The sequence below is a fragment of the Felis catus genome, chromosome C2, assembly GCF_018350175.1.
Source record: "Felis catus isolate Fca126 chromosome C2, F.catus_Fca126_mat1.0, whole genome shotgun sequence".
Taxonomy (NCBI): domain Eukaryota; kingdom Metazoa; phylum Chordata; class Mammalia; order Carnivora; family Felidae; genus Felis; species Felis catus.
In genome coordinates, this window is record NC_058376.1 from 130,947,299 (window position 1) to 130,971,220 (window position 23,922).

At 38.4% G+C, this 23,922-nt stretch overlaps 1 protein-coding gene and 1 long non-coding RNA gene across 4 annotated transcripts in view; one reads left to right on the plus strand and one right to left on the minus strand.

Moving 5' to 3' along the window:
* The window catches only part of MRPL3 (mitochondrial ribosomal protein L3), a 53,214-nt gene that overhangs the window by 14,189 nt on the left and 15,103 nt on the right, over positions 1-23,922 (plus strand). For both annotated transcript variants that reach the window (XM_019810708.2, XM_003992124.6), the window contains exons 5-8: positions 4,666-4,765; positions 6,808-6,868; positions 20,802-20,910; positions 23,685-23,762. In XM_019810708.2, the coding sequence (XP_019666267.2) occupies positions 4,666-4,765; positions 6,808-6,868; positions 20,802-20,910; positions 23,685-23,762 (348 nt within the window). The remainder of the gene's footprint in view (positions 1-4,665; positions 4,766-6,807; positions 6,869-20,801; positions 20,911-23,684; positions 23,763-23,922) is intronic.
* Positions 1,149-23,922, minus strand: part of LOC109491505 — a 98,165-nt gene continuing 75,391 nt past the window's right edge. Inside the window, exons 3-5 of one of the 2 annotated variants that reach the window (XR_002144897.3) lie at positions 21,112-21,184; positions 17,702-17,857; positions 1,149-6,902 (exon numbers count right to left, since the gene is read on the minus strand). This is a non-coding gene — a long non-coding RNA (uncharacterized LOC109491505). Of the gene's footprint in view, positions 9,461-17,701; positions 17,858-21,111; positions 21,185-23,922 lie in introns of both variants that reach the window. The other variant, XR_002144898.3, reaches the window with a different exon arrangement.

Consider the following 23,922-nt stretch of genomic DNA (forward strand, 5'->3'; position numbering starts at 1 on the left):
GTTCAGAAAGGAAAAAGATTTTCAAACCTAAAAGTAAGCAGACTTCTTTTGCGTATTTTATCCCTCAGAGAAACTGCAAGTACGTTGGTTATAGAAGGTTTTAAAAACAAATACACCGATGAATATAAAATCTCAACTAGTTAAGCATTCTAAAATGATTGAATCAGTTTTATTTATAATAGGGCTAGAACTGTTTTGGGTTGTTTTTGTTGTTGTTGTTTTTGTTTTTTTAACTCTGTAAAGACTTTTTTAGGCCTCCCAGAAATTAGACTGTTTTGCTTTTGCTGTTTTTGTAGTTTATTGTAAATAAAAATATAGTGTTTTTGAATAAGGAAGTTAAGTGGCCTTAAAAGTTGATCGAATCAATTCATCTTAGGAGCAGAGAAGCATTTTCATTGTGAGAGGGATAATTGCAAAGAACTTTGAAGAGGGAGACAAAAAAATGCAGCTTCATAGATGGGATTATCCGAGTGTGACATTGCTGTCAGTCTTTTAAATTGCCTTTTGAAATCATTTATTTGGAAGTCAAAAAAAAAAAAAAAAAAAAAGCCTTGTGTTACACCACTGCTGCTTTCAGCTCAACTTGAGCATTTGGTGTTTTTCACAAACAATACCTAATTAGTTTTATGATATTTTGATTTTTAAAAGAAAAAATTAAAGTATTCAATTTTACTGAAATTAAAAGATAATCAAGAAGTATGTTATGTATTATCTTTTATGTCTCAGTCTGTAGTTACTTAGGTCAAGATGTTTATCTTTGTTTTGTGTTGCTGAAAAGTAAAAGATTTTTCTTAGAAGCTCCCTTGCATACTTAGAAGCTATTAATAAAATGCTTTTTAAATCATCAGGTAGAATAAGTGAATGTCAAATTTGAAATCTATTCTAAAATGTAATAAATCTAAATCTGAACATCAGTAAAATAATTGCAAGGAGGCACATTTTTATTCTTTTTTTTTTTAACGTTTACTTTTGAGACAGAGAGAGACAGAGCATGAACGGGGGGAGGGTCAGAGAAAGAGGGAGACACAGAATCAGAAGCAGGCTCCAGGTTCTGAGCTGTCAGCACAGAGCCCGACCTGGGGCTCGAACTCACGGACCGCGAGATCACGACCTGAGCCGAAGTCAGATGCTTAACTGACTGAGCCACCCAGGCGCCCCAAGGAGCCACATTTTCAAATGAGAACTTATGTGTTTGCTTTTGTTGCAAATGAAGTGTGTATGGTTGATGAAAAGTAGGGGACTTGATAAGTGTGTTGTTGAATATGAGTGTTGGATTTGAGCATGTGGGAGGTGAAACTATAGAGAATGACTGGGATGAACTTATGTCATCATTCTTTTGGAGGAAAGGAGGAAAGGAGAGCTTCTTGAGGGAACACTGAAGTACAGAACAATCTTTTGTAGGCATCCAAAGCAGGGCTTCTCAGCATCTGTTGCATGGTTCCACTAGAGGGCTCCAGGGTTTGTGGGCTGACCCGAAAATTAACATTCTATACTTATGGGCCAGTGCCACCCAATTTCATGTCTATCAAAGGCAACCTTCTCAGTGTTACAGGGTGGCCCTAACAGTCCACATTTTAAACTGAAATCAAGGAACTGCAGTTTGCTCCATATTCACATATTCTACAATTAAGTCTGGCTGTGCAGATACTCCATTGGATTGGGTGTGCAGTGATGCTTGATTATCCGTACATCATCAGCATCCTCTTGAGTTGGCTAGGGTTTTTCAGTTGCTGCTGTGCTTGCTTTTTTAATTACAAAATTACTCTTGGTTTGGTTTCATAATATAGTTTCCTGAAGATTTGCTCATCCTCAGAATAAGCTGTAATGTTTATTTTAGGCCTGCAATTTTTTAAATAACTAGACTCGAAGATAGCATTGTAAACACAGTAATATTGTGTGCCAAGAACTGATGCAGCAGCAAGCGTGGAAAGGTGGGGTGGCTTGGAGAGACAAACCAGGACTTCACGTCTAGACGGATGTCTGTCCTCCATCTCTTGTGTCTTCACCATTCATTTAGCTCACTTCTGCAGTGTCTGACTTGCCACTGTGCTTAGCTCTAAAGTTACAGATACAGGTGAATAAAACAGCTCGCCACCCATGTGCTCCAGCAGACAGGCAAACATTCACTGGTAAATGTAAGGTAACATGAATAATAATTGAGATGTATGCAAGGTCTAGAGATAACAGACAAGGAAGTAGTCTGCTCTGGCAAGGCGGCCCAGGCAGGAATCTAGACAGGAAATCTCACTGGAGCTGGGACTAGACATATATTTAACAGATTTTTAACATGCTTTGGAGGTACAGAGGTGGAGAAGAATTACAGGCCAAGGGACTGGCGTAAGCAGACATAGGTAAGCATACATAGAGTACTATGGCTTGTTGGGCTGCAGGTGTTTCTTTTGTGATGAGAGAGGAAGTTGAAGGGGAGAGAGCATCAGGAAGATAGATACGCCTATGTTGGTTATAGTCGCATGAAAGAGGTACTCTTCACACCAGAAAATGTAAAGTGGTACAACTCTTTTGGTAAGTCTTCCAGCAATCTATATCGAGAGTCTTAAGAATTGAAAAAAAGACCCAGGACATCATTTTAAGGAAATGAGGTATCCATGAAGTTTTCCATTCAAAGATATTTTTTATTCAAGCATATTTACAGTAGCAGAAAAAAGGGCAAGGGTGAAGGGAAAAACAGGCAGCAGGACCTACCAGGAGCTGGGGATGTAGCAGCAATTAAAGTTTCTGTTCTCAAAGCTTACATTTTGGTGGGCTTGGGGGTGAAGCAGGGAGGCTGTAGCATAGAAGATAAACAATAAAAAATGGCTATAGAAGTGCTTCTAAGACTAATAAAGTAGGTTGAGAGGATTGCGAGTGACAGAAAGTGGTGCTATTTTAGACAGAATAATCAGGAAAGGTAAGTTAATATTTGGGTAGAGGCCTGAATAAATTGAGGGAGCAAGGCCTGGAAAAAATCTGGCAGGAAAGCATTTCAGGCAGGGGGGGACAGTATGTGCAAAGTACCTGAGGCCATTGTTCAACGTGTTCTTGGACTGGTTAGGAGGAATGCATTGTACCTGAAGCAGGGTGGCCAGGAGGAGAGTAGTAGATGACAGAATGTACAGAACCTTGTAAACCATGTTAAGGATTTAGGATTGATTCTGCATGAGATGGAAACCATTGTGGACACATGAGTTAGCTGGAGTTTTAAAAGGGTCATGCCAGCCTGTGACTAGAGAACAGAGCGTGGAGCCAGGAGTGTGGAAGTTTGGAGACCGACTAGGAGGCTATGGAAATAATCCAGGAAAAAGATGGTGGATTGGGGTGCGGGTGAGAAGTAGTTGATGTGGGCTGTATTTTTTTCTCTTTTGTTTGAGAGAGAGAGAGCGTGAGCAGGGGAGGGGCAGAGGGAGAGAGAGAGAATCCCAAGCAGTCTCCACATTGTGACGGTGAGGACCCTGTCATAGGGCTTAAACCTGTGAGATCATGACCTGAGCTGAAGTCAAGAGTCAGATCCTTAACTGACTCAGCCACCCAGGCACACGTGGACTGTATTTTTAGAGTCTACAGGAACTGCTGATCAGTGGGACGTGGGATGTGAGAAAGAAAAGAGTCAAAGGTAATCACAAGATTTGGGGTCCAAACAACAGAAGTATGGAGTTGCCCTTTGTTGAGATTTGGAAGATCAGAGGAAAGCAGGCTTCTGGGGGGAAGTTGAGTTCAATTTTAGACATGTCATATTTGAGTTGCTGTATGACATCCAAGTGAGATAGTGAGTTGGCATTTGGATGAATGAATTTGCAGTTCAGAATAGAATTTGCAATTGAAGTTAGAAATGTGGGGTTTTTAGCGTGTGAAAGAACAGAGAGTGACAGCCTCAAGGAGAAAGTGGTCACCTGTGCCAAGCATTGCTGATAGAGCCAATAAGATGAGTATTGACTGGTGTGTTTGACCACATGGAGATGGTTGGTGACCTTGACAAGCGCTTTGCATTGAGTATTAGGGGCTGCAAGTATCTAATTAAAGTGGGTTTGAGAGAATGGGAAGATAGAATGTAGTTTCAGCAAAAGTCTTTCAAGGAGATTGTAAGGGGGAATGGAAAGATTAGCTAAAGGAGGCTGTGTGGTCAAGAGAAAGTTTTGGGTTTTTTGTTTTTTGTGTTTTAAAGTTTTTTTTTTTAATTAATTTATTTTGAGAGAGTATGCATGCACACACAAGGAGGGGGAGAGAGAGAATCCCAGGCAGGCTTCATGCTGTCAGCACAGTGCCTGACGTAGGGCTCAATCCCATGGACTGTGAGATCATGACCGGAGCCAAAATCAAGAGTTGGACGCTTAACCCACCGAGCCACCCAGGTGCCTTAGGATTAGGTTTCTTGATACTTACAGTCTCCAGTCAGAATTCACATATGATCACAACTCTTTCTTCTCCTACAGAAGAAAAGTCTTTCACCATTTAGTGTATATGAGCTCCACCATGCACATGGTGGATCCTTGGTGTAATGGATTATAGATAAAAATCCCACCTCCCCAAATAAGAGGAATGTGGTGCTCTTTGTTCATTAGGGAAACAGTGTGCTCTTAATGATTTGTTGATAACTTGGTTTAGATCTCTGTGTATTGAACTCCACCTTTAGTATTAATGAGTTACTTATGTGTACTGCTTTTCCTCCAGAAATCTCCATCTCTATTGGAATTTTACCAAGAACTTGGATTGCCGCCAAAACAGAAAGTTAAAATCTTTCGTGTAACAGATAATGCTGTGATTAAACCAGGTAATCTGAGGTTGGGGAGAGGAGGGAGGCAAAAATACCCAGATACGTGGTTTGTTTAATGTTAGCCCTTTTGGTAAAGTTGAATCCACAATACAAAGCCCCAAACATTTATTTTTAAATACAAAATGGCATCTAATTTAATCACTGGAGACAAACAAGCCATTTTCTTTTTTGACTAGAAGGAACTGTAGAGAACTCTTTGTTTTCCATTAAAGAGGGAGGAGCGCTTTTGTTTTTAACTTGTACAGAGAGTTTTACATTTGGAAGAGTCACTCCAAATAAATACACAAACTTTTAAAATGTGAAGTTCACTCGGTGTAGGGTGGCATTTTAGTAAGTGAGGAACAGCTAGACCCCCGTTGAGATAGAAGAATTTGAGAAAATATGAAACAGTAGAGTGACTGACCATAGCACCTTGATCCTTACTTAAAAATTCCAAAGTATTTTACTTTACCAAATGTCAAAAAGTACAGTTCGGCAATGTGTTTATGTCGGTTTATGTAGTTAACAACATTTTGACATCTTTGAACTTCAGAAAAGCTCCCTCATGTCTTGAACTTGAGTTCTAACAATTAGACAGTCAGAGGGTGTCTTGAGATTTAATACTTTAATATCTGAACTGAATTTCATGAAGTAAACTACAATTTCAATAGGCCTTATTAATTGGAATGACAGAGGATCAGCCTTGATATAAGCTAGAATTAAAAGTGTTTTTTGAAGTGCAAGTTTTATAGTTTAAAGCTAAAGTGAATGGAATTAAGGGAACAAATGTAAAAATTAAGTCCACATTAACTTCTGTTGTAGCTCAAACCATTTAAAATTGTTTTTGTGGTGAAAAGTGGCCATGTATCAACAGTTCAAGTCATTCACCCTCCTAGAAATTTAGTCAGTTTTAATCTCTCCTATTTTTTCTTAGTTCAATGTTTTTCTCTGCCCATACAAATCTAGGTTAAGTCCTTCATTAAACGATACTACCCCTCTGAAATCCCATAGAATCTTACTCCCTGTTTTAAATGAGCCAAAAATAGCATTCAATTATATTCCCTATTACATTGATTATGGCTTTTTTTTGTTTTGTTTTTAAGAAAAATGTCTCTTATTTGATGAAGTTAACGTTGATTCTTCACCTATATAATAAATTCTTGAGGTCAGGAACCATGTCTTATACTTCTGTATTTCTAACTGTACATATGGTAAATGTGCAGTATTTGCAGATTGTCAAATTAAATAGTTCTCATAGTGTTAACTTTAAATTGATGCAAACAAAATGTTGTGAAGGACTTTCACTTACAAAATTCCTTTAAATAACACATTTTTTTGGTGTATTTTAAGTAAGACTCCATTTACATACAACCAGATTTGGAAATGTTAGTATATAAAACTAGGGGTATCAATAATAGCAATTTTTCAGTATTCTAAATGATCCAGGCATGCTAGAATAACTATATTTTATTGATACAGTGACCATTCTACCAACAATAGATATGTATGGGCTATATATGGATATCACACATCCCGTGTACAATGAAGCTGGGTTCAAACACTTAAGTTCCTACTTTCGGATAACTTATCTCAAATCTCTAAAAAAGATTTGATTCAGCCAGAACATTTTTTTGAGTCATTCTTTTATTTTTATTTTCGTTATATGAAATAGGAAAAATATCTTAAGTCAGTATATTGTTATTTACCAAAGCAACAAAAAATCATCAAACCCATGTATTTACCAGCAAGAACACAGTGTCCGTCATGTGAATTACCCATTTCAACCAGTACCACATTGGCCTCTGTGAAGGCACAAGCCCATCCGCCAGCCGTGATCTGTTGGCCCGACATCCTGGGACACATTGTTCTTCAGCCCATGGACAGTCGATTAAAACATGTTTGATGAACAATTTTAATTATTGATGTTTCTAATAATTATAATTGCAGAAGAGAATCTTCTACTTTTTTGGAAACCTGATAGGCTTTCTAGATGTAGTTTATGTTCAGTGACGTTGTTCTGGGCCGACATTTCATATATTGCTTGTTTTCTTTTCATAAAGGCACTCCTCTTTATGCTGCTCACTTTCGCCCTGGACAGTATGTGGATGTCACAGCCAAAACGTAGGTCTGCTTAACAGGTTCTTCTCCTTTTGTTCTTCTCATAGTAAAAAATAACAGAGCAAGTGAAAGTATAGTCTTTCAAGTCAATGAATAAAGATTAAGTAACCATTATTCTCATTCGTAATTCTATAATGTTACTGATTGTACTGGATTTTAAATTGCACTGAATTAGTTGTATGTGAAGAGTTCACATCAACTTACAGGTTTTAAACCGAGACGCATGCTTCTGGAAATGAGACTGAAAGAAAGGTCACATTACTCAGGTTCTTTGTGGGTTGGGCCCGCTTCTATTTTTAAGACCAAAGGCTACCTGCTGTTTGATGGTGAAATATAAATGAACAGTGCTATGCAGTTCTTTTGAGATTGTGTCATCTAGTAATTGGTGGTTCTTTCTAACTCTAGGAGATGGTTAAATTAGAAACATTACAAACATTTTATATGGTTTGTGATGGTTGTTTTGCTTAAGGTTCCCCTAGGGTAACTATAAAACATTTTGTTAACTGTGTTAAAATAAAAGCCTATCAAAAGCTGGAAGAAGTAGTATTACACCTTAGACCTCTAGCAGCGTGGGGTTATCTCTCAGTGCTGGACAAGTGAGACTTCTTCCATAAAAACAAAATATTTTTTTATCCTTAAACAAGGGTTTAATTATTTGTCACACTAACAGAAAAATGCTGACTTTGAGTCATTTTCAGACTGGGCAATGGTATTTCTGGTACTGTAGTTTTTTCATATCTTACTGTCAGATGGCTTAAGATAAGTTCGGTACTGGCAGGATGATCTCCAGGAAACATTCAGCTCTTAGAGAAGCAGCAGTTCAAAATTTGGTTAAAACCTTAACCAAACCACTATGGAACGAAGTAACTGATCCCCCGTCTATGTTTGTGTAGAAATTGTTCAGTATATGTTAGTAGAATCCACCTGACCTAGGCTAAACTAAACTCCAAATATCAGCTCTTGGCTCTTCTTGTTTCTTGTTCTGTCACCACAGATGCTAATTTTACTTCTTTTGTGTGCCTTTTTTGTCATTTGAAAAATGGGTCTGGGAACCGTTTGAAAATTAACGGTGGTCCACAGGTGCTCTGGAACAGTCTGACAATCACAGTGACTGAGCCAAAGAGCTTTTAAGCAAAGAAACCAGATGAGTGCCAGCATCAGTTTCCTTAATGCAGTCAGATGCACTTTATTTCCACTCAGGTAAGAGCCATAGCAAACAGCTCTTACCTTTGATTAGCTATTTAGAAATGGAGTCCGGATAGATGGACAATACAGTGGGTCCTCTTTTTAGAGAGATTATGGACTTCTCCCCCTTTTTTTTCCTGCATCCTGATTGTTGCAGACTCATTCCTACTTACTGAGGCCTCTAAAATTACTTGGTAACTTTCTTTGTTCTGTCTTTCCTTTTCAAGAACTCAGAATATCGGAGCTGTAAAACTTTCGTTACCTAGGGAGATGTGTGTGTCGTGAATCAGATGATTTTCCTTTTTAATTTCTGAGTTATTACATATAATAAAGTACCTCAGTAATTTTGTTAATATACACACAGCTGATAGTGCATAAATTCTGTTACCTAGTTTACCGAATATATGAGCTATTCTGAGAAGTCCTACAAAGTCAGAGGCCTTTGTTAGCAGGTGCCTTGTGCTGGGATTTGTGACTAGCTTGGACTAAAGCCAGCTTTTCAGATGGCTGTGTTCAGCAAATGCTTTCATTTCATATGCTGCTGTCAGGTTTCATTGACTTCTTAAAAGTTAGTTTTAAGACTTCATCCTTTTTATTACAAGTATAAAATGAAAGGAAACTGTTTTAATATCATGTACCTAGAAAACTGTAAATCCTTGTGCCAGTCTCAAGACTAGATGGCTGATAAGAGCTGGGGGAACAACTAGCCCTGGGATTTAAAGTAGTTGCCGTTCAACTCTGGAGAAGGGAGGACCTTCATTTGAGAAGATCTCACTGTTGTGTGTGCTGCAGTCCAGGATTCTGTTTGACTTTTCACCAGGTAACTGGCAAGAGTTACCCCACACAAGTGTGCACTTTAGTCTCGTGGGCGTGTCTTTACTACGTCGTATTACTTCAGATGTGATGAAATAAGACTTCCGCTTTTTGCTGAATATTTCCAGTGACTCTTGTAGCTAGCATGTTATTATGGCCTCAAGATGCTTCTGAGTGTTTGTAAATTAGTGGGACTCTGTCCTTCTCACGAGGAGCCGTTTTGAATTCCTTCCAGGGCAGCATTGGATCCTCAGCTGCATGCAGTCCTGGTGGCTGCTGCCTCTCCCTTTTGCCCTTGACAGATAATGGAGGACACACACACGCATCTGCTCGCTTTTCTTTTTCCTTTTTAAATCCTGGTCTCCTTTTCCTGATGCTTCTCAGTTTACGGAGTTGAAGTTCTTTACAGCCAATGAGAATGTTCTTCTCCTTGTTGACTGTAAATGGAGCCATCATCTTTTGGGAATAGATTACGAGAACTCTCGGTCCCTTACTATGTCTTGCTTATGGCCAGAGATTTGCTTCTTTGTCCTCCATTTCCAGCCCCTGTTTTAAATGTTTTGATATGTCTGGACCCCCTTTTCTTGATTCTTAATCCTGTTAGAAAAAATCGTACAGTGACACAGGTCACACGATGAAGGATATGGATTTACAGGCAGGGGCAGTGGTTGTCACACTTGAGTAGGTTTCAGAATCTGCAGGAGGGCTTGTTAAACACAGATGGAAGGACACCCCACCCTCCAGGCCACCCCACACACACACACACACATACACAGTTCTTTTTTGGTAGGTCTGGGGTAGTACCTGAGAATTTGCATTTCTAACAAGCACCTACTGAAGTAGATGCTACTAGTCCAGGGACCACACTTTAAGAAACACTGGACTAGAGAACAGTCAAGGGCTCACCAGTGGAACCACATTCCCTTCCTACTCCTTCACTCAGCTTGGAATCCTAATCCTTTCCTTTTCCTAAGTCTGTATTCAAATTATAACACATAAACATCTGTTTTACAGCAAGCAAATTTAATCGATCCAGTTTTGAGTAACAGGGTCAATAAAAGTAGGCCTATTTATAACTCACATTTTAGTTAACATAAAACTGAAAATTGGTCTCTTTAGTAATTAATGGTCTTCATCATCTTCTTTCCATTAGAAAAGAAAAATCTGAAATTAATCTCATTGAAAATCTTCATTTTTCTCACATTGTAATATTTATATTTAAGTGTTAAATCTGTACTTACATTTTGAGTATTTCAATTTTTTTTACTTTATACCTTCAATTTTAATTGCTTGACTAAACATAGTTTAGGAATAACTAAGAAAATTTGGGGTGCCTAGGTGGCTTGGGCATCCAATTCTTGATATCAGCTCAGGCATTTATCTCAGGGTTGTGAGTTCAGGCCCCTCATTGGGCTCCCTGTGGGGCATGAAGCCTACTTTACAAAAAAATTAAAATTAAATTAAATTTGAAAAGAGGGCTCAGTTGGTTGAGCACCTGATTTATGCTCAGGTCATGATCCCAGGGTAATGGGATTGAGCCCCACATTGGGCTCTCTGCTGAGCATGGAGTCTGCTTTAAGATCCTCTCTCTCTCTCTTTTCTCTCCCTTTCTCTCTCTCTCTCCCTCCCTCCCTCCCTCCCTCCCCCTCCACCCCCTGCTCCCTCCCACCCCTCTACCTGCTCACACTGTTGATAGATAGATAGATAGATAGATAAGAAAATTTAAAACAATATACTACCTAAAATAAGAGAATACAATGTTAATAGAAACTACTTCAAGGATGAAATCGTCTGCATTTTTTTAAGTGACCAGTGACCAACAGTAACTTCTTCTTGAAGACTTTCTTAAATTTTTAAATGTTTCTCAGTTAATAATTGCATTGGAAAATCTGCTTGCATTGAAAGATACATTGTATTTATCTGTGCCAAATTTGGGTATGATTCTCTGTATAAATAAGTATTTACTAGCATCACTTTGGAATATGAGGTAAATACATACTTTCCAGAGTTCATTTTAATTTTTACTTTTATACCAGAAATCACTTTTCATCCAGAGGGCTTGAGAATCTAAATTTAATTTAAATTAATAGGAAAGGTTTTTACATCTAATATATAAAACCATTCTAGCAGGGGCGCCTGGGTGGCTCAGTCAGTTAAGTGTGTGACTTTGGCTCAGATCATGATTTCACGGTTCGTGAGTTCAAGCCCAGCGTCGGGCTCTGTGCTGACAGCTCAGAGCCTGGAGCCTGCTTCAGATTCTGTGTCTCCCTCTCTCTCTGCTCCTCCCCCGCTCACACTCTGCCTGTCTGGCTCTCTCTCTCTCACAAATAAATAAACATTAAAAAAATTTTTTTAAAACCATTCTAGCAGAATAATTTTTCAGTTTCATTATCCTGTTTACAGCTATGCTGTTAAAAGCCCTGTCTTTGAAATATGACAGTTTTATGTAATTCATTCTAAATAAAAATTTAAGACTAGCATGTACAGTGATGTGTTCCTCACGCCCTGCCCTAGCATCTTTTAAAGTTTATATCCCTGTTCTATAATGGCGATTACATTCCAGTGTAACTTCTAATAGATGTTCTCCCTTTCTTTCACTCTCAGCTTTGAGAAGGAAATGGCTATGAATAAACAGTAGGTGAGATGAGAGTGACTGTTGATTCTGTCCTCAACATAGGATGCTTAGCCCATTGTTTTCTGGTGAATCCTAATGGTGCTTGTCATATTTTATAGGGTTTTTTTTTAAAGGAAAGAAATTAGACAAGAATGAAAGAATAAACAAAAATAAAACTGTAAAAATGCACTCTACATTGTAGGGAAAAGCGGTTAGGTCTTAGGACACCGACGGTGCTGATACCTCTATGACGTGGGCGTGGTGCCCTTTCCTGCCAAGTGTTTTGTTAAGCTTTATTGTTAATTTTAATGTTTATTTTTGAGTGAGAGAGAGTCAGAGCATGAGCAGGGGAGGGGCAGAGAGAGGGGAGACACAGAATCCAAAGCAGGCTACAGGCTCCGAGCTGTCAGCACAGAGCCCGACACGGGGCTTGAACCCACAAACCGTGAGATCATGACCTGAGCCGAAGTTGGACGCTTAACCGACTGAGCCACCCAGGCACACCTTATTAAGCTTTAAATCGTGACAGTGACAGACCTGCAGTAAGTTTTTTTTCTGCTTGTCTGGAACTTATTTGTTCACTTTTTTATTTAAATTCTGAAACCCAGAATGAGGTTAGAAAACAGTTCATTCAGCTATTTAAAAGATTTTTTTCTTTCTGTACAAAGGATAATCTAACAATCCTGTTTACAAGTCTGGGCCAATTACAATAACCCGTATATTTTCGGGCATAATCTTAATCCCTTAAACTCATCACTGCTCTTTCAATTCTTACTGCCCTTTGGCCTTGAAATAGAAAAATAGGCATTTACCTTGATAATGTTATCCTTGGTATTAGAAATGAAAGGAGTGGGGGAGATTAGGTGACTGGTCCAGCACCTTTGCACATTACTGAGATTTGGTTAATTTGGGTTCTTTCATTAAAATACCACATTGTATACAGAAATATGGTTGCCCTTCAAAGTCTTAAGGTGATTAAAATGCCAGGTGGATTCTTAAAAGAGCAAAGACTCTTTGGGCTCTATGCCCAGTCCTGCATACTGTTAGAAGGGTGCCTGTATCCTGGCAGAAACCTTCCCCACTAGCCCGTTATTCTTCTTTCTAGCGGATGCTTGCTCTGAACTCTAGGAGGAGAAAACAAGGCATGTGCTGCCTTCAGGATACAATTGCTGTTTAGCCCTGTACATTTTCAATTTTAATTCATTTTTAGTAAGTTACTTTACTATTACTCAAAGCAGTACATTTTTAAGCATAGTAATGAAACAGTTTCAAAATGAGTGATTAAACTATAGAAGAAAATAACCTCCATAAAAACTAATCCCTCTTAAATCAGAGTGAATGTGTGTTTCAAGATAAAGGAGAGTTTGGTGGGTAGTGTTTTGGGGTTATATTTTGTTGTTTTGTTGCTTTAAAAATTTGTGTAGTAGTCATCTATTATCGCCTCACTTTTAACTATACGAAATAGCATTTTGTACTCAAAATCAGCAAAAGTAAGGCCTAATGAGAGGCAGAATAGGGAATGGCCAAAAGCACGGGCTTTGCTTCCCTTTAGCCGTGTGACCTGGGCAGCTTTCTCAACCTCTCCGTTGCCTCATCTTCAACATGAGAATAATTCTAGCACTGCCTCATAGCCGTGTTGTAAAGATTGAATGAGAATGCACAGAAAACTATTAGCTCAAGGCCTGCCACGTATTAAATGCTCAGGAGTATTGGCTGCCATCACTATTGTTGATATTACTGCTTTTTTATTTGTTTTCAGATTTTAGGGGAAAAAAGTTTTTTTCAGTAGGAAATATCTTTTAAAATGAATAAAAAACATTAAGTCATTAGGAATTCTGGTGTGGTGGTATTTTCTGATACATCTAGTTATTGCCATCTTAAGATTGACTTGCATAGCAAAGTTGGAGCTTTACAAAGCACTCTATGTCGTTTTAAGATTACATACTACCTGCTACATCTAGAATTTACAGAGTAATGAGGATGCCTTTAAAGCTTTGTGACCCTCCAGCGTACTGGATATTTTTGTGTTTTTGCTCTAAGCTGGTTCCCAAGAGGCAGTATGACCTCGGTTGAAAGCATGGCCAGATGCTTCCATTTACCAGGGATTTGTGCTTGGGCAGGTGGCTTAACTTGTCTGAGTGTAGATTTCATGCTGTTTACCGTAAGGGCATGAGACTATATGGTTTGGCATAACTCTTACCTATATTAATGAAGAGGAAGACTTAACAGTAGATTCAACAAAACAGCAATATGGTCTTCTGATCTATTGAAGAAAGTGATATGGCTAAAGACCTGCAGAAAACTATTATGTCCTTTCAGGATACTATGAAATGATTCAGTTATTTGAGGGTTTTTTGTTTTTTGGGTTTTGGTGGTGGTGGTGGTGGTGGTGGTGGTGGTGGTGGTGGTGGTGGTGGTGGTGTGTGTGTGTTTCAGAAGCACACAGTGAACTTAGGACAGCAAATATGGTTTTCTGAGTTTATTTAGGACAGCCAGGAAGTGCTCCCTTTTATAAGAGGATTCAAAGGAGTCACTGCATATTTCGTTCTTTGTACTGTTGAATAAGCTAGATTTGAAGTCAGGAAACTATACGCCGTGCACTCCTAGCAGTCACTTGTTGATAAAAATGTTCCCAGATATTGATGGGAGGTATATGGTTTTTAGACAGAAACAGTACATTCTGCATTTCGGGTCATGCTGTCACAAACTCATCCTAGACGGTAACCGCTATACAGCTGTTCGGTGCCAGCTTTTAACTAAATGTGATAGAATATAAAGCAACTGAAAAATTCCACTGTGCCTTGTGGGCTCAGGAGCTGTATATCACTGATTGAATAGGTTTAGACACAACTGAATCAGGTACAAATTGATTCCTAACGTTTATGGGGGTCCTCGGAGAGATGCCTTATCCTTGGAATGTGCAGAGATGAAAGTAGCATGAGTTTGTTGAAATGAGAAGCTATAATGAAAGATTGAAACATTTGTGCCTTATTAGTTTATCATAAATTAAAGGCTAATCCTGATAGAGATCATGAATTAGCTAATAGGGCCTTTTACGTGCATATAATTTATTTTCTTAAAATTTTTCCTTTTTTGTTTACTAGTAAAAAATAGCTTTAATTAAAAGCTTTTGTCGGGAGGGGGGAGGGCTCCTGGGTGGCTCAATCGGTTAAGCATCCGACTCTTGATTTAGGCTCAGGTTACGATCTCCCAGTTGTGAGATGGAGCCCCAATTCTGGTACCACACTGGGTGAAGATTCTGTATCTTTCTCTCTCCCTCTGTCCCTGTCACACAAACTCGGGCTCTCTCTTTCTCAGTCTCTTTGTCTCTCTCTCTCATTAAAAAAAAAGGAAAGAAAAAAGAAAATCTTTTTGGGTGGTTTGAATCAAAAACATAGGAAAGTAATATCAAATTATATCCTACAAGAGATTCTTTTGATTATTAATTTGGACATTATGCCTTTATATTTCACATTACTTTTTCACAAGTAAAGATACCATCTTACTCTATTCTCAGTTGCTCAATTTCATAAAGCAGCAGCCCAGTCATGATTTTGGTGAGGACCTGATGTGAGTCTCCATTTCCCTGTATTCATAGGAATGTTTAACCATAGAGAGGCTGGTTTTCAATCAGTTGATTTCTTTACTTTCCCACCCTCACCTCCATAAAAATATAGTCTGATCTTGGGGTATCTTGAGACAAGTCAAGAGTCCTCTCTTCCATTTAGTACTCAGTTATTTTTTTTCTGAGAGATTATGTACAAGTCACTTAAACTTTTTACAGCATAAATCAGGTAAAGAGAAAAAGTAAAACTCAATTTAGAAATGGTTCTGATACAAAAACCTCTACTTACAGTATGGATGTTGATTATTTTTAATAAAAAAAAATCAAGTACTTTGTAGCTGATGTAACACATGACAACAAACACTTTCAGTTCTTTTTCATGGTAAAAGTAGAAAGACAATGCAGTGAGAAGGGTATTTGAGGCTGAGGGAGCAGAATGAGCAAAAACAGGAAAGAGAGTGGCATACTTAGGGATTCACAGAATAATCTCCTATGACTAGGATGGGCAGTGTTTGAAAGGTAGAGTGGACCTAGTTATAAAAGGTCTCGTATACCCCAAGCTAAAGAAATTACTGACTGACAGCCACCTAAGGTTATGGTTTAGTTTGTTTTTGTTGTTGTTGCTGTTTTGCTTTTTAAAGCAGGGGAAAGCTTGTGTGAAAAGACTGTTGTCTTAGGAATGTCACTCTAGTGTCTCTAAAGGAGCATAGCTTGAAGAAAGAGAGATGTTCAGTTTCTGTTTCTGAAACATTATGACTGAATGGCTGTGATACTTCTGATTAGTTATGGACAGTACATGTGTGGAATGAGATAGTAGCAGAATTCTTGCCAGAGGGCAAGGTTTGTGAAACCCTGGCTTGTTAGTAATAGGTTCAAGAGTCAGCAGACTTTTTCTCAAAGGGCCAGATTTAAAATTTTTGAGGTTTACAAGCATTGTGTTCTCTGTTGCAAATTATAGCTCCATAGCAGCCGTAGGCAATAAGTAAATAAATGTACATGGCTATGTCCCAGTAAAATTTCATTTACAAAAGTGGCCACTATAGGCTGTAGTTTGCCAATCCTGATTTAACCATATTGAAATGAGGGTCAGCAGCAGGACTCTTAAGACCATCGTTTCATGTAGCAGCAAGAGGTAAGAAACTTCTCAAAGAGTGTTAGAGAAGCAGAAAAATAGGGAGGAAATGATGACTGAGAGTAGTGAGGGGAAGGGTGGTAAGCAGGAAGGATAGAGGACAACTCTGTTTTTAAAAAGGCCATAGAAATTTGAATACTGACTAGTTATTTGATATTAAGAATCACTAATTTTTTTAGATTGTGATAATGGTATTGTGGTTTTGTTCTTGAAAAGGATCTTTAAAAGAGATCCATATTAAAATGTTTATGGATGAAATGATATGATACCTGGAATTTATTTCAAAATAATTCATTAACAGAGGAGGGGAATAGATAAAACAGAATAAGCCTTGAGTTGATAATATTTGGCCCTGGGTGATGGGATACATAGGTTATTCATTGTACTTGTCTCTCTGCTTTTGACTAAGTTTTGAAATTTCCATAATAAAAATTGATTTTTATAAAAGCCTTTGGATTTGGGAATGAAGGGGGAACCATTTGCTTCCCAAGAAGGAGAAAAAGCAATACCAAGGAAAGAAAGATAGAAGAAGCCCATGTCGAGGGAAAAACTTGGTGATGAGAATTTGGGAGGAAGTTCTCCAAGGACTCAGAATCAATGGAGTTGAGAGCATTCCTCACCTGTGGGCATTTTGTTTTATCACCTATACAAATATATCTAGAATCATGCAGTCAACGGCAGTTTCCTGCAATGTGGGGAAATACATGATGGATTTGTATTAAAATCTGTGTGTCTACTGATAGACATTTATGCTTTTGACATAATACACCAAGGGAATGAAATTCACATAACAGTGATCTCTAGAGATTTATAAAATGCAGTGGGGAAACATTAAATTATGCATTTTCTTCTGTGAGATACTATGATTGTCATACCTTTAAGCCCCTCCTCCCCCTTTTTTAACACCATCATCTTAAGGCATGCCCGCTATACACAACGTTTGGAAACTATAGGACAAAATATAGGAAAAGAATTAGCCTTCTTCCTAAGACACAGCTATAGTCAGTAACAAAATAACTGACTTTTCTACGTTGGGTACAGGGGTTGAATAAAACACGATCCCCTACCTTTCATGAATTTAAAGTATACTAAGGGGAAATGGACTGAGAAACAAGGGCAGTATTCTCCTAAATTTAATAGGATCTCTGAGCTTTCTGATGAATTTTTGGTTTATCAAGTATAAATGCTTTAAATAAATTTTTATGTTTTTCCTAATTTTCTGATAAATCTCACGAAATTCGGAACATCTCACATTGTGTTCTTTCTGACTTGAATTTTCCTTTATTTGATTTTTTTTCTGCTAACTAAAACCTACAGCAGAAAAGGGGTAGGGAGGTAAAGCATATGTGTTATGTGCTGTGTGTCCTTTTTAGTAAAATAAAGGTTTTCTTTTATGTGACCTGTGAAAACCTTATATTTGAAATGTGACTGGGTATGCTAAGTATATAGTTCAGTTCTCTTCTTGGCTTTTGTTTTGTTTTCGTTCTCCAGTTGGGTGACAACTGAGAGAAGCAGTAGAATAGATACCTGTACCGCCCATGGATCAACAGGTGCAGTCTCTTCTCCATCATCTGAATTGGGCCAATAATTTGTCATGTCATTTGCATTTATCCTGTTGTTTAAAGGTTATTTACTGAAGAGGTTCCCATTGTTCACAGCATAACAACATGATGCATTCTAGAACTAGATTGAAAAACAGTCTGTAATTAGTCAACAGATAATTAGCACTTTCAGGATGCCGCTTTCGTCTTACAAGCATGTACTCTTAAAACGACCTAAATTATCTTCTGTAATCTACCTGGCATTTGTTTTATTGGTGCACACACTAGCACTCTTTTTTTTTTTTTTTTTTTTTAATTTTTTTTTTTTCAACGTTTATTTATTTTTCAGACAGAGAGAGACAGAGCACGAACGGGGGAGGGGCAGAGAGAGAGGGAGACACAGAATCGGAAACAGCCTCCAGGCTCTGAGCCATCAGCCCAGAGCCCGACGCGGGGCTCAAACTCACGGACCGCGAGATCGTGACCTGGCTGAAGTCGGACGCTTAACCGACTGCGCCACCCAGGCGCCCCACTAGCACTCTTTAAGTAAGCGATGAATCAGTTTGAGAACTCAGAAGGTACTAGTAAACTTTCTACCAAGAATGGCCAGTGTTAGAATGTGGTATTTTTAAAACATGTTCAGTTTATGGGGCACCTGGGTGGCGCAGTCGGTTAAGCGTCCGACTTCAGCCAGGTCACGATCTCGCGGGTCCGTGAGTTCGAGCCCCGCATCGGGCTCTGGGCTGATGGCTCGGAGCCTGGAGCCTGTTTCCGATTCTGTGTCTCCCTCTCTCTCTGCCCCTCCCCCATTCATGCTCTGTCTCTCTCTGTCCCAAAAATAAATAAACGTTGAAAAAAAAAAAATTTTTTTTTTAAAAATAAAACATGTTCAGTTTAGATTAGTGTTGCTAGTCCCTTCTCTTTTTCTCTTTAAAGTGTTATTTGCCAGATACTATCCGGAGGGTCAAATGACTTTGTAGGTATTTCTTCTTTATTTTTAAATTGCCAAGCATTTTATTTTTCAAATGTTCTAAAATGCAGCATTAACTAGAAATATTTAAGTTTCAGAAGCAAAATTTCAGTAAAACATTTGATAATCACAGTTTCTGTTCTTAGATGATAATCTCCTTGCAAAAGTTATAGTGGATTTCTCATTTAATATATGTTAAGTTACTATTTCAGCTCTTTGACTAGGAATAAACATTATCTTGAGTTTTTGAGGCAAGGCAGAATTATGTGCACATCATCAGTGATGCATTCAGTTGACTAATGTGAAGAAAATAGTGTGAGCTACATTTAAATTATTCCTATACAAGTAACTTTTGACCTGTGATTTGATAATAGTCAGCTGTTAGGTTCTACACATACATAGTTCATATTGTTTTTATGTTGAATTGCTGACTTAATTTAAGACAAACTTTTACTTGTATGGGCTTACTTCAATCCATTACTCTCTGATAATTGACAAATACTTAACAAAGTCCTTGTGGAAAGAACATGGTTTTTATGATCTTGTGCATTTGGTCCATTTTGTAAGTGGCCTGAACTATGCACTAATAATACTTAGCTTTGCTAACATTAAGGAATACAGCATTAAAAATATGTTGACATATTATCTAGTGAAAGGCGAATAAGTTATTATCTTAAGAGTATACAGATACATTTGGTACAGCCTTGCAATGCATTCTAGCCCTTTCATTGTATCTTTGTGCTGATATATTTGACAAAGACAACTTTAATAATGCTGAACCTTAGTATTATCCACTTTCTACTTGCATCACAGAATGTTTCTCTACTGAGCAGAATTTGAAAACAGAATGGTTTTATTTAAAAATTGAAATACTAGATTTTTAAGAAATTGCTAGTCTCTGATTCTGTTTCTCTGTGAGCTTCCTATTCAAACCTTGAGAGCAAGATCCGTCCGATAACTTATAAAAGTAAACTTTGTCCAGCCTTAGGGCATTGTTATAGTTTTATTTATTTATTTATTTATTTATTTATTTATTTATTTTTATTTTTTTTTTAATTTTTTTTTTTTAATTTTTTCAACGTTTATTTATTTTTGGGACAGAGAGAGACAGAGCATGAATGGGGGAGGGGCAGAGAGAGAGGGAGACACAGAATCGGAAACAGGCTCCAGGCTCTGAGCCATCAGCCCAGAGCCTGACGCGGGGCTCGAACTCACGGACCGCGAGATCGTGACCTGGCTGAAGTCGGACGCTTAACCGACTGCGCCACCCAGGCGCCCCGTTATAGTTTTATTTAATGTTCTATTACCTATTGCCACCTAACACATTACCCCAAAACATAACAGCTTAAAACAACAAACATGTATTACCTCACAGTTTCTGGGATCAGGAATCCCAGTACAACTTAGCTGAGTGCCTGTGGCTCAGGGTCTCCAACAGGGCTGCAGCCAGGCAGTCAAGGCTGTAGTCATCTCGGTTCAACCTGAACACTGCCTTCCAAGCTCACTGACCTGGCCTTGGCAAGGCTTAGGACCATAGCTGTTGGCTGGAGACATCTTTACCACATGACACTCTATAGGAAATGGCAGTTGACTTCCTCCAGAGCCCAGCAGGAAGAGTGTGCCAAGTAGGAAGCCACAGTCTCTTTGTAACCTAATGTCAGAAGTGACCTTTTATTGTTTTGCCACAGTTTATTCCTCAGACCTGAGTTCCTAGGCTCACCCAGACTCCAGGGGAGGTGATTACACAAGGGCATGAGTACCAGGTGGTGGGGATCTTAATGGTTGCCTGCTACAAAGCTTATGAGTACTTTGGAATTTCTAGAGCTTTACCCTTGTTTTACAGGATAATAAAACTCCCTGTTCAGATAGAACTTTCTCTGCTTAGCTTGTCTCATAATTTTGAATTAATCACTTTATATGGAATGAGGCTCCAGGAAGGGGTGCAGACCAGGACATAGGTAAAGAACTGTGCATTTGCAGTTTTCCTTGCATAGCTTTTCCCAGTTATTTAGATAAGCAGCGTTGTTAAAATTCTAAGGTACTATTAAGAAAATGCACAGTTGGGAATATTTTATGCTCTGTTTATTATATAAATTCTAATGTCTACCTTGTTCAGTATTGGTAAAGGTTTTCAAGGCGTCATGAAAAGATGGGGATTTAAAGGCCAGCCTGCTACTCATGGTCAAACAAAAACCCACAGGAGACCTGGGGCTGTTTCAACTGGTGTAAGTATAACTTGAGTGACCTCTTTTTAATGCTAAATATTCAGCTTCTGCACATACAGTGCTCTAGTCTGTTCTTGGGATCAAGTCACATAATTTTAATCTGACTCCAGGTGGGTCATAGTACTTGTCACATTTTTATGAGTCCTGGTCTCACTTTCCAGAGCCAGACGTGAATCATTTCATAATAACCCACATACTTACAGCCAGTCTTCTCAGTACTTTTCCTTCCTGCTTTGTCATTTCCATCTCTGTCTCCCATCCTGCCCTCTGAAGTCTGCGGCAAGAAATCAGATATTAGAATGCCCTTCCAATCTGCCCCACTGGTTCCTTCCCAGAGTCATCTTTGCCTTAACAGAGACTGTTGGGGAAGATTGTCAGGAATGGTATCATGCATGGGAGAAGTAGTAGAGGAAAAATGGAGAAACAAACAATAAGAACATAGAAAATGGAGAAGGGATTTTGTGTTCTGAAATAATTTCCTGTAAATTATAGGATTGAATATGATAAGTGAATATATTGATAATGGGAGCAAATTTCTATTAGAAAAAGATACTCAGGTATGAAAAGGAGGGAAATTAGAACAAACCCTATAGGGTTGAATTCAGATTGTAGATATCAGTATACATTTACTGTATATGTATATAAGAGAAATAGATATGTTCATATGTGTGTATTTATTTGTTCCTTAGCTCTCTGTCTGCTGAATATTCATAGCAGTATTCATAATAGCCAAAAAAGAGAAATAACCCAAATGTTCATCAGTTGATGAATAGGTAATTAAATGTAGTATATTCATACAATGTTACTTAGCAATAAAGTGGAATGAAGTACTGATACATGCCGCAACATGGACGAACGTTGAAAACATGCTAAGGGAAAGAAACCAGTCACAGACTACATATTGTATGATTCCATTTACGTGAAATGTCCATTGTAGGCAAATCTGTGGAGATGAGAGTAGATCAGTGGTTGCACAGGGCTGGGGGGAGTTGGAGGGAGTGACCACTAATGGGGTTGGAATATCTGTTTGAGATTGAATGAAAATGTTCTAAGATCGTTTGTGGTAATACACGACTCTCTGTGTATACTCAAATCTTTGAATTGTATACTTCAGGGGAGCCTGGATGGTCAGTTGGTTAAGCCTCCGACTCTTGATTTCGGCTCAGATCACAATCTTATGGTTCAGTTTGTAGGATCGAGCCCCATGTTGGGACGCCACGAAGCCTGCCTAGGATTCTCTCTCTCTCCCCCTCCGCCTCTCACATACACGTGCTCTCTCAAATAAATGGGTAAATATAAAAAAAAAATGTTTTTTAATTTAAATTGTATACTTTAAAAAGAGTAAAATGTGTGGTATGTGCATTGTACTTCAACAAAGCTCTTTTATTTTTTAAAATATTTATTTATTTATTTATTTACTTAGAGCTTGAGCAGGGGAGGAGCAGAGAGAGAGGGAGAGACAGAATCCCAAGCAGGGTCCATGCTCAGCTCAGAGCCCTACGTGGTGCTCAGTCTCACACCGTGAGATCATGACTTGAGTTGATGTCAACAGTCAGATGCTTAAGCCACTAAGACACCCCTAGCTCTTTTAAAAATTAGGCTTGTTTTCTCTCTCTCTCTCTCTCTCTCTCTCTCTCTCTCTCTCACACACACACACACACACACACACACACACACACAAATAAAATGGCATGTGGAAGAACATGACTCGTTAGTTAATTGTCATGAAATAAATAAATGACATGTAGAAGAACCTATTTTTATCACTCAGCTTAGTTATTTGTCATGAAGTGCACTGTTCTGTGTTTGTAAATACTGCCATTCAGGATTAGCTGGTAAATACCTTTATAATCCAGAGAGGGTGTACTTTTAATGAGAATGTAAACTTAATGGGGGGGGGGGGGGGGCAGAGTCCTTTTTTAGTAATGTAATGTTAAACAAGGTGTGCCTATCACTGAGTATGTTTCTAGAATGAATAAGAGTGATAGTCTGTAACATGCAGAATTGTCTTTAATCTGTGTTGGTTACATAGTAACCAACTCTAATGCTATGGTGAGCAACTTCCGTGGGAGTTTTGTGGGTTGTCAGATTAGTGATACAGAAGTGTTTATATTCCAAGAGTTCATGTGTCATGAGAAGCTTTCCCATTTGAGATGTAATTCAAATTTGCTTCTTTAGATGTAGTATTATCCGTTACCAAAGCCAGAATCAGAGAGACTGTGTGAAGCTGTTTGAATTATATGAATCAGAGACAACCAGGACTGGACAAACTCGATATTCTAATAACTAATTCTGTCCTTTAATCATTCTGGGGAAGGAGAGTAACATCAAAAGCAAGAGTGGGGGAGTGGAACCATTCCAGCAGCAGTGGTGTGGATGGAGTCCATTAAGTCAGTTAATACAGAACATTAGTGAAAACAGACCAGGCAGTCAAGTCTTCCTTGAATGGTGGTGTGACGTGTATTTATGTCCTGTAATTTTTCTTTTCTCCTTCTCAACTGGTGTTAGCTCAGTTGCTACTCTCTTGTTACTGAGTTTTTCTCCTACATATGTTTCTTAGTCTGTATTTATTTTGTTGCTCTAACTTAATTTAGAAAGGAAATCCTCTGGGGTAAATATGTCTAAATCCATATTTAGTTCCTTACTGGGGCCTAGCAGAATGAGGAAAAAGTCCAACATTTTAATAACTCCTGTCTCAGTTTGCATTTCAGTTTGATCTGTTCTATTTGAAATTGAGAGTACTTAACAGTGCTAATTTTGGTTTTCTCGTGTAGGATGTTGCCAGAGTCTGGCCTGGAACTAAAATGCCTGGACAAATGGGAAACAAAGATAGGACAGAATATGGACTAAAAGTAAGTTTCTGAAGTGACTCTTTTTTAGGAATAAATTAATGCCTGAATGCAGAGGCACCTGAGGATGTTCTGCATGTGTGTCTGTGTAGAATCGTTCTGATACTTGAACTCTGTGTGTGTATAGCCATAGTCTGTGTTGGTAATGTGTTCATCTAACACC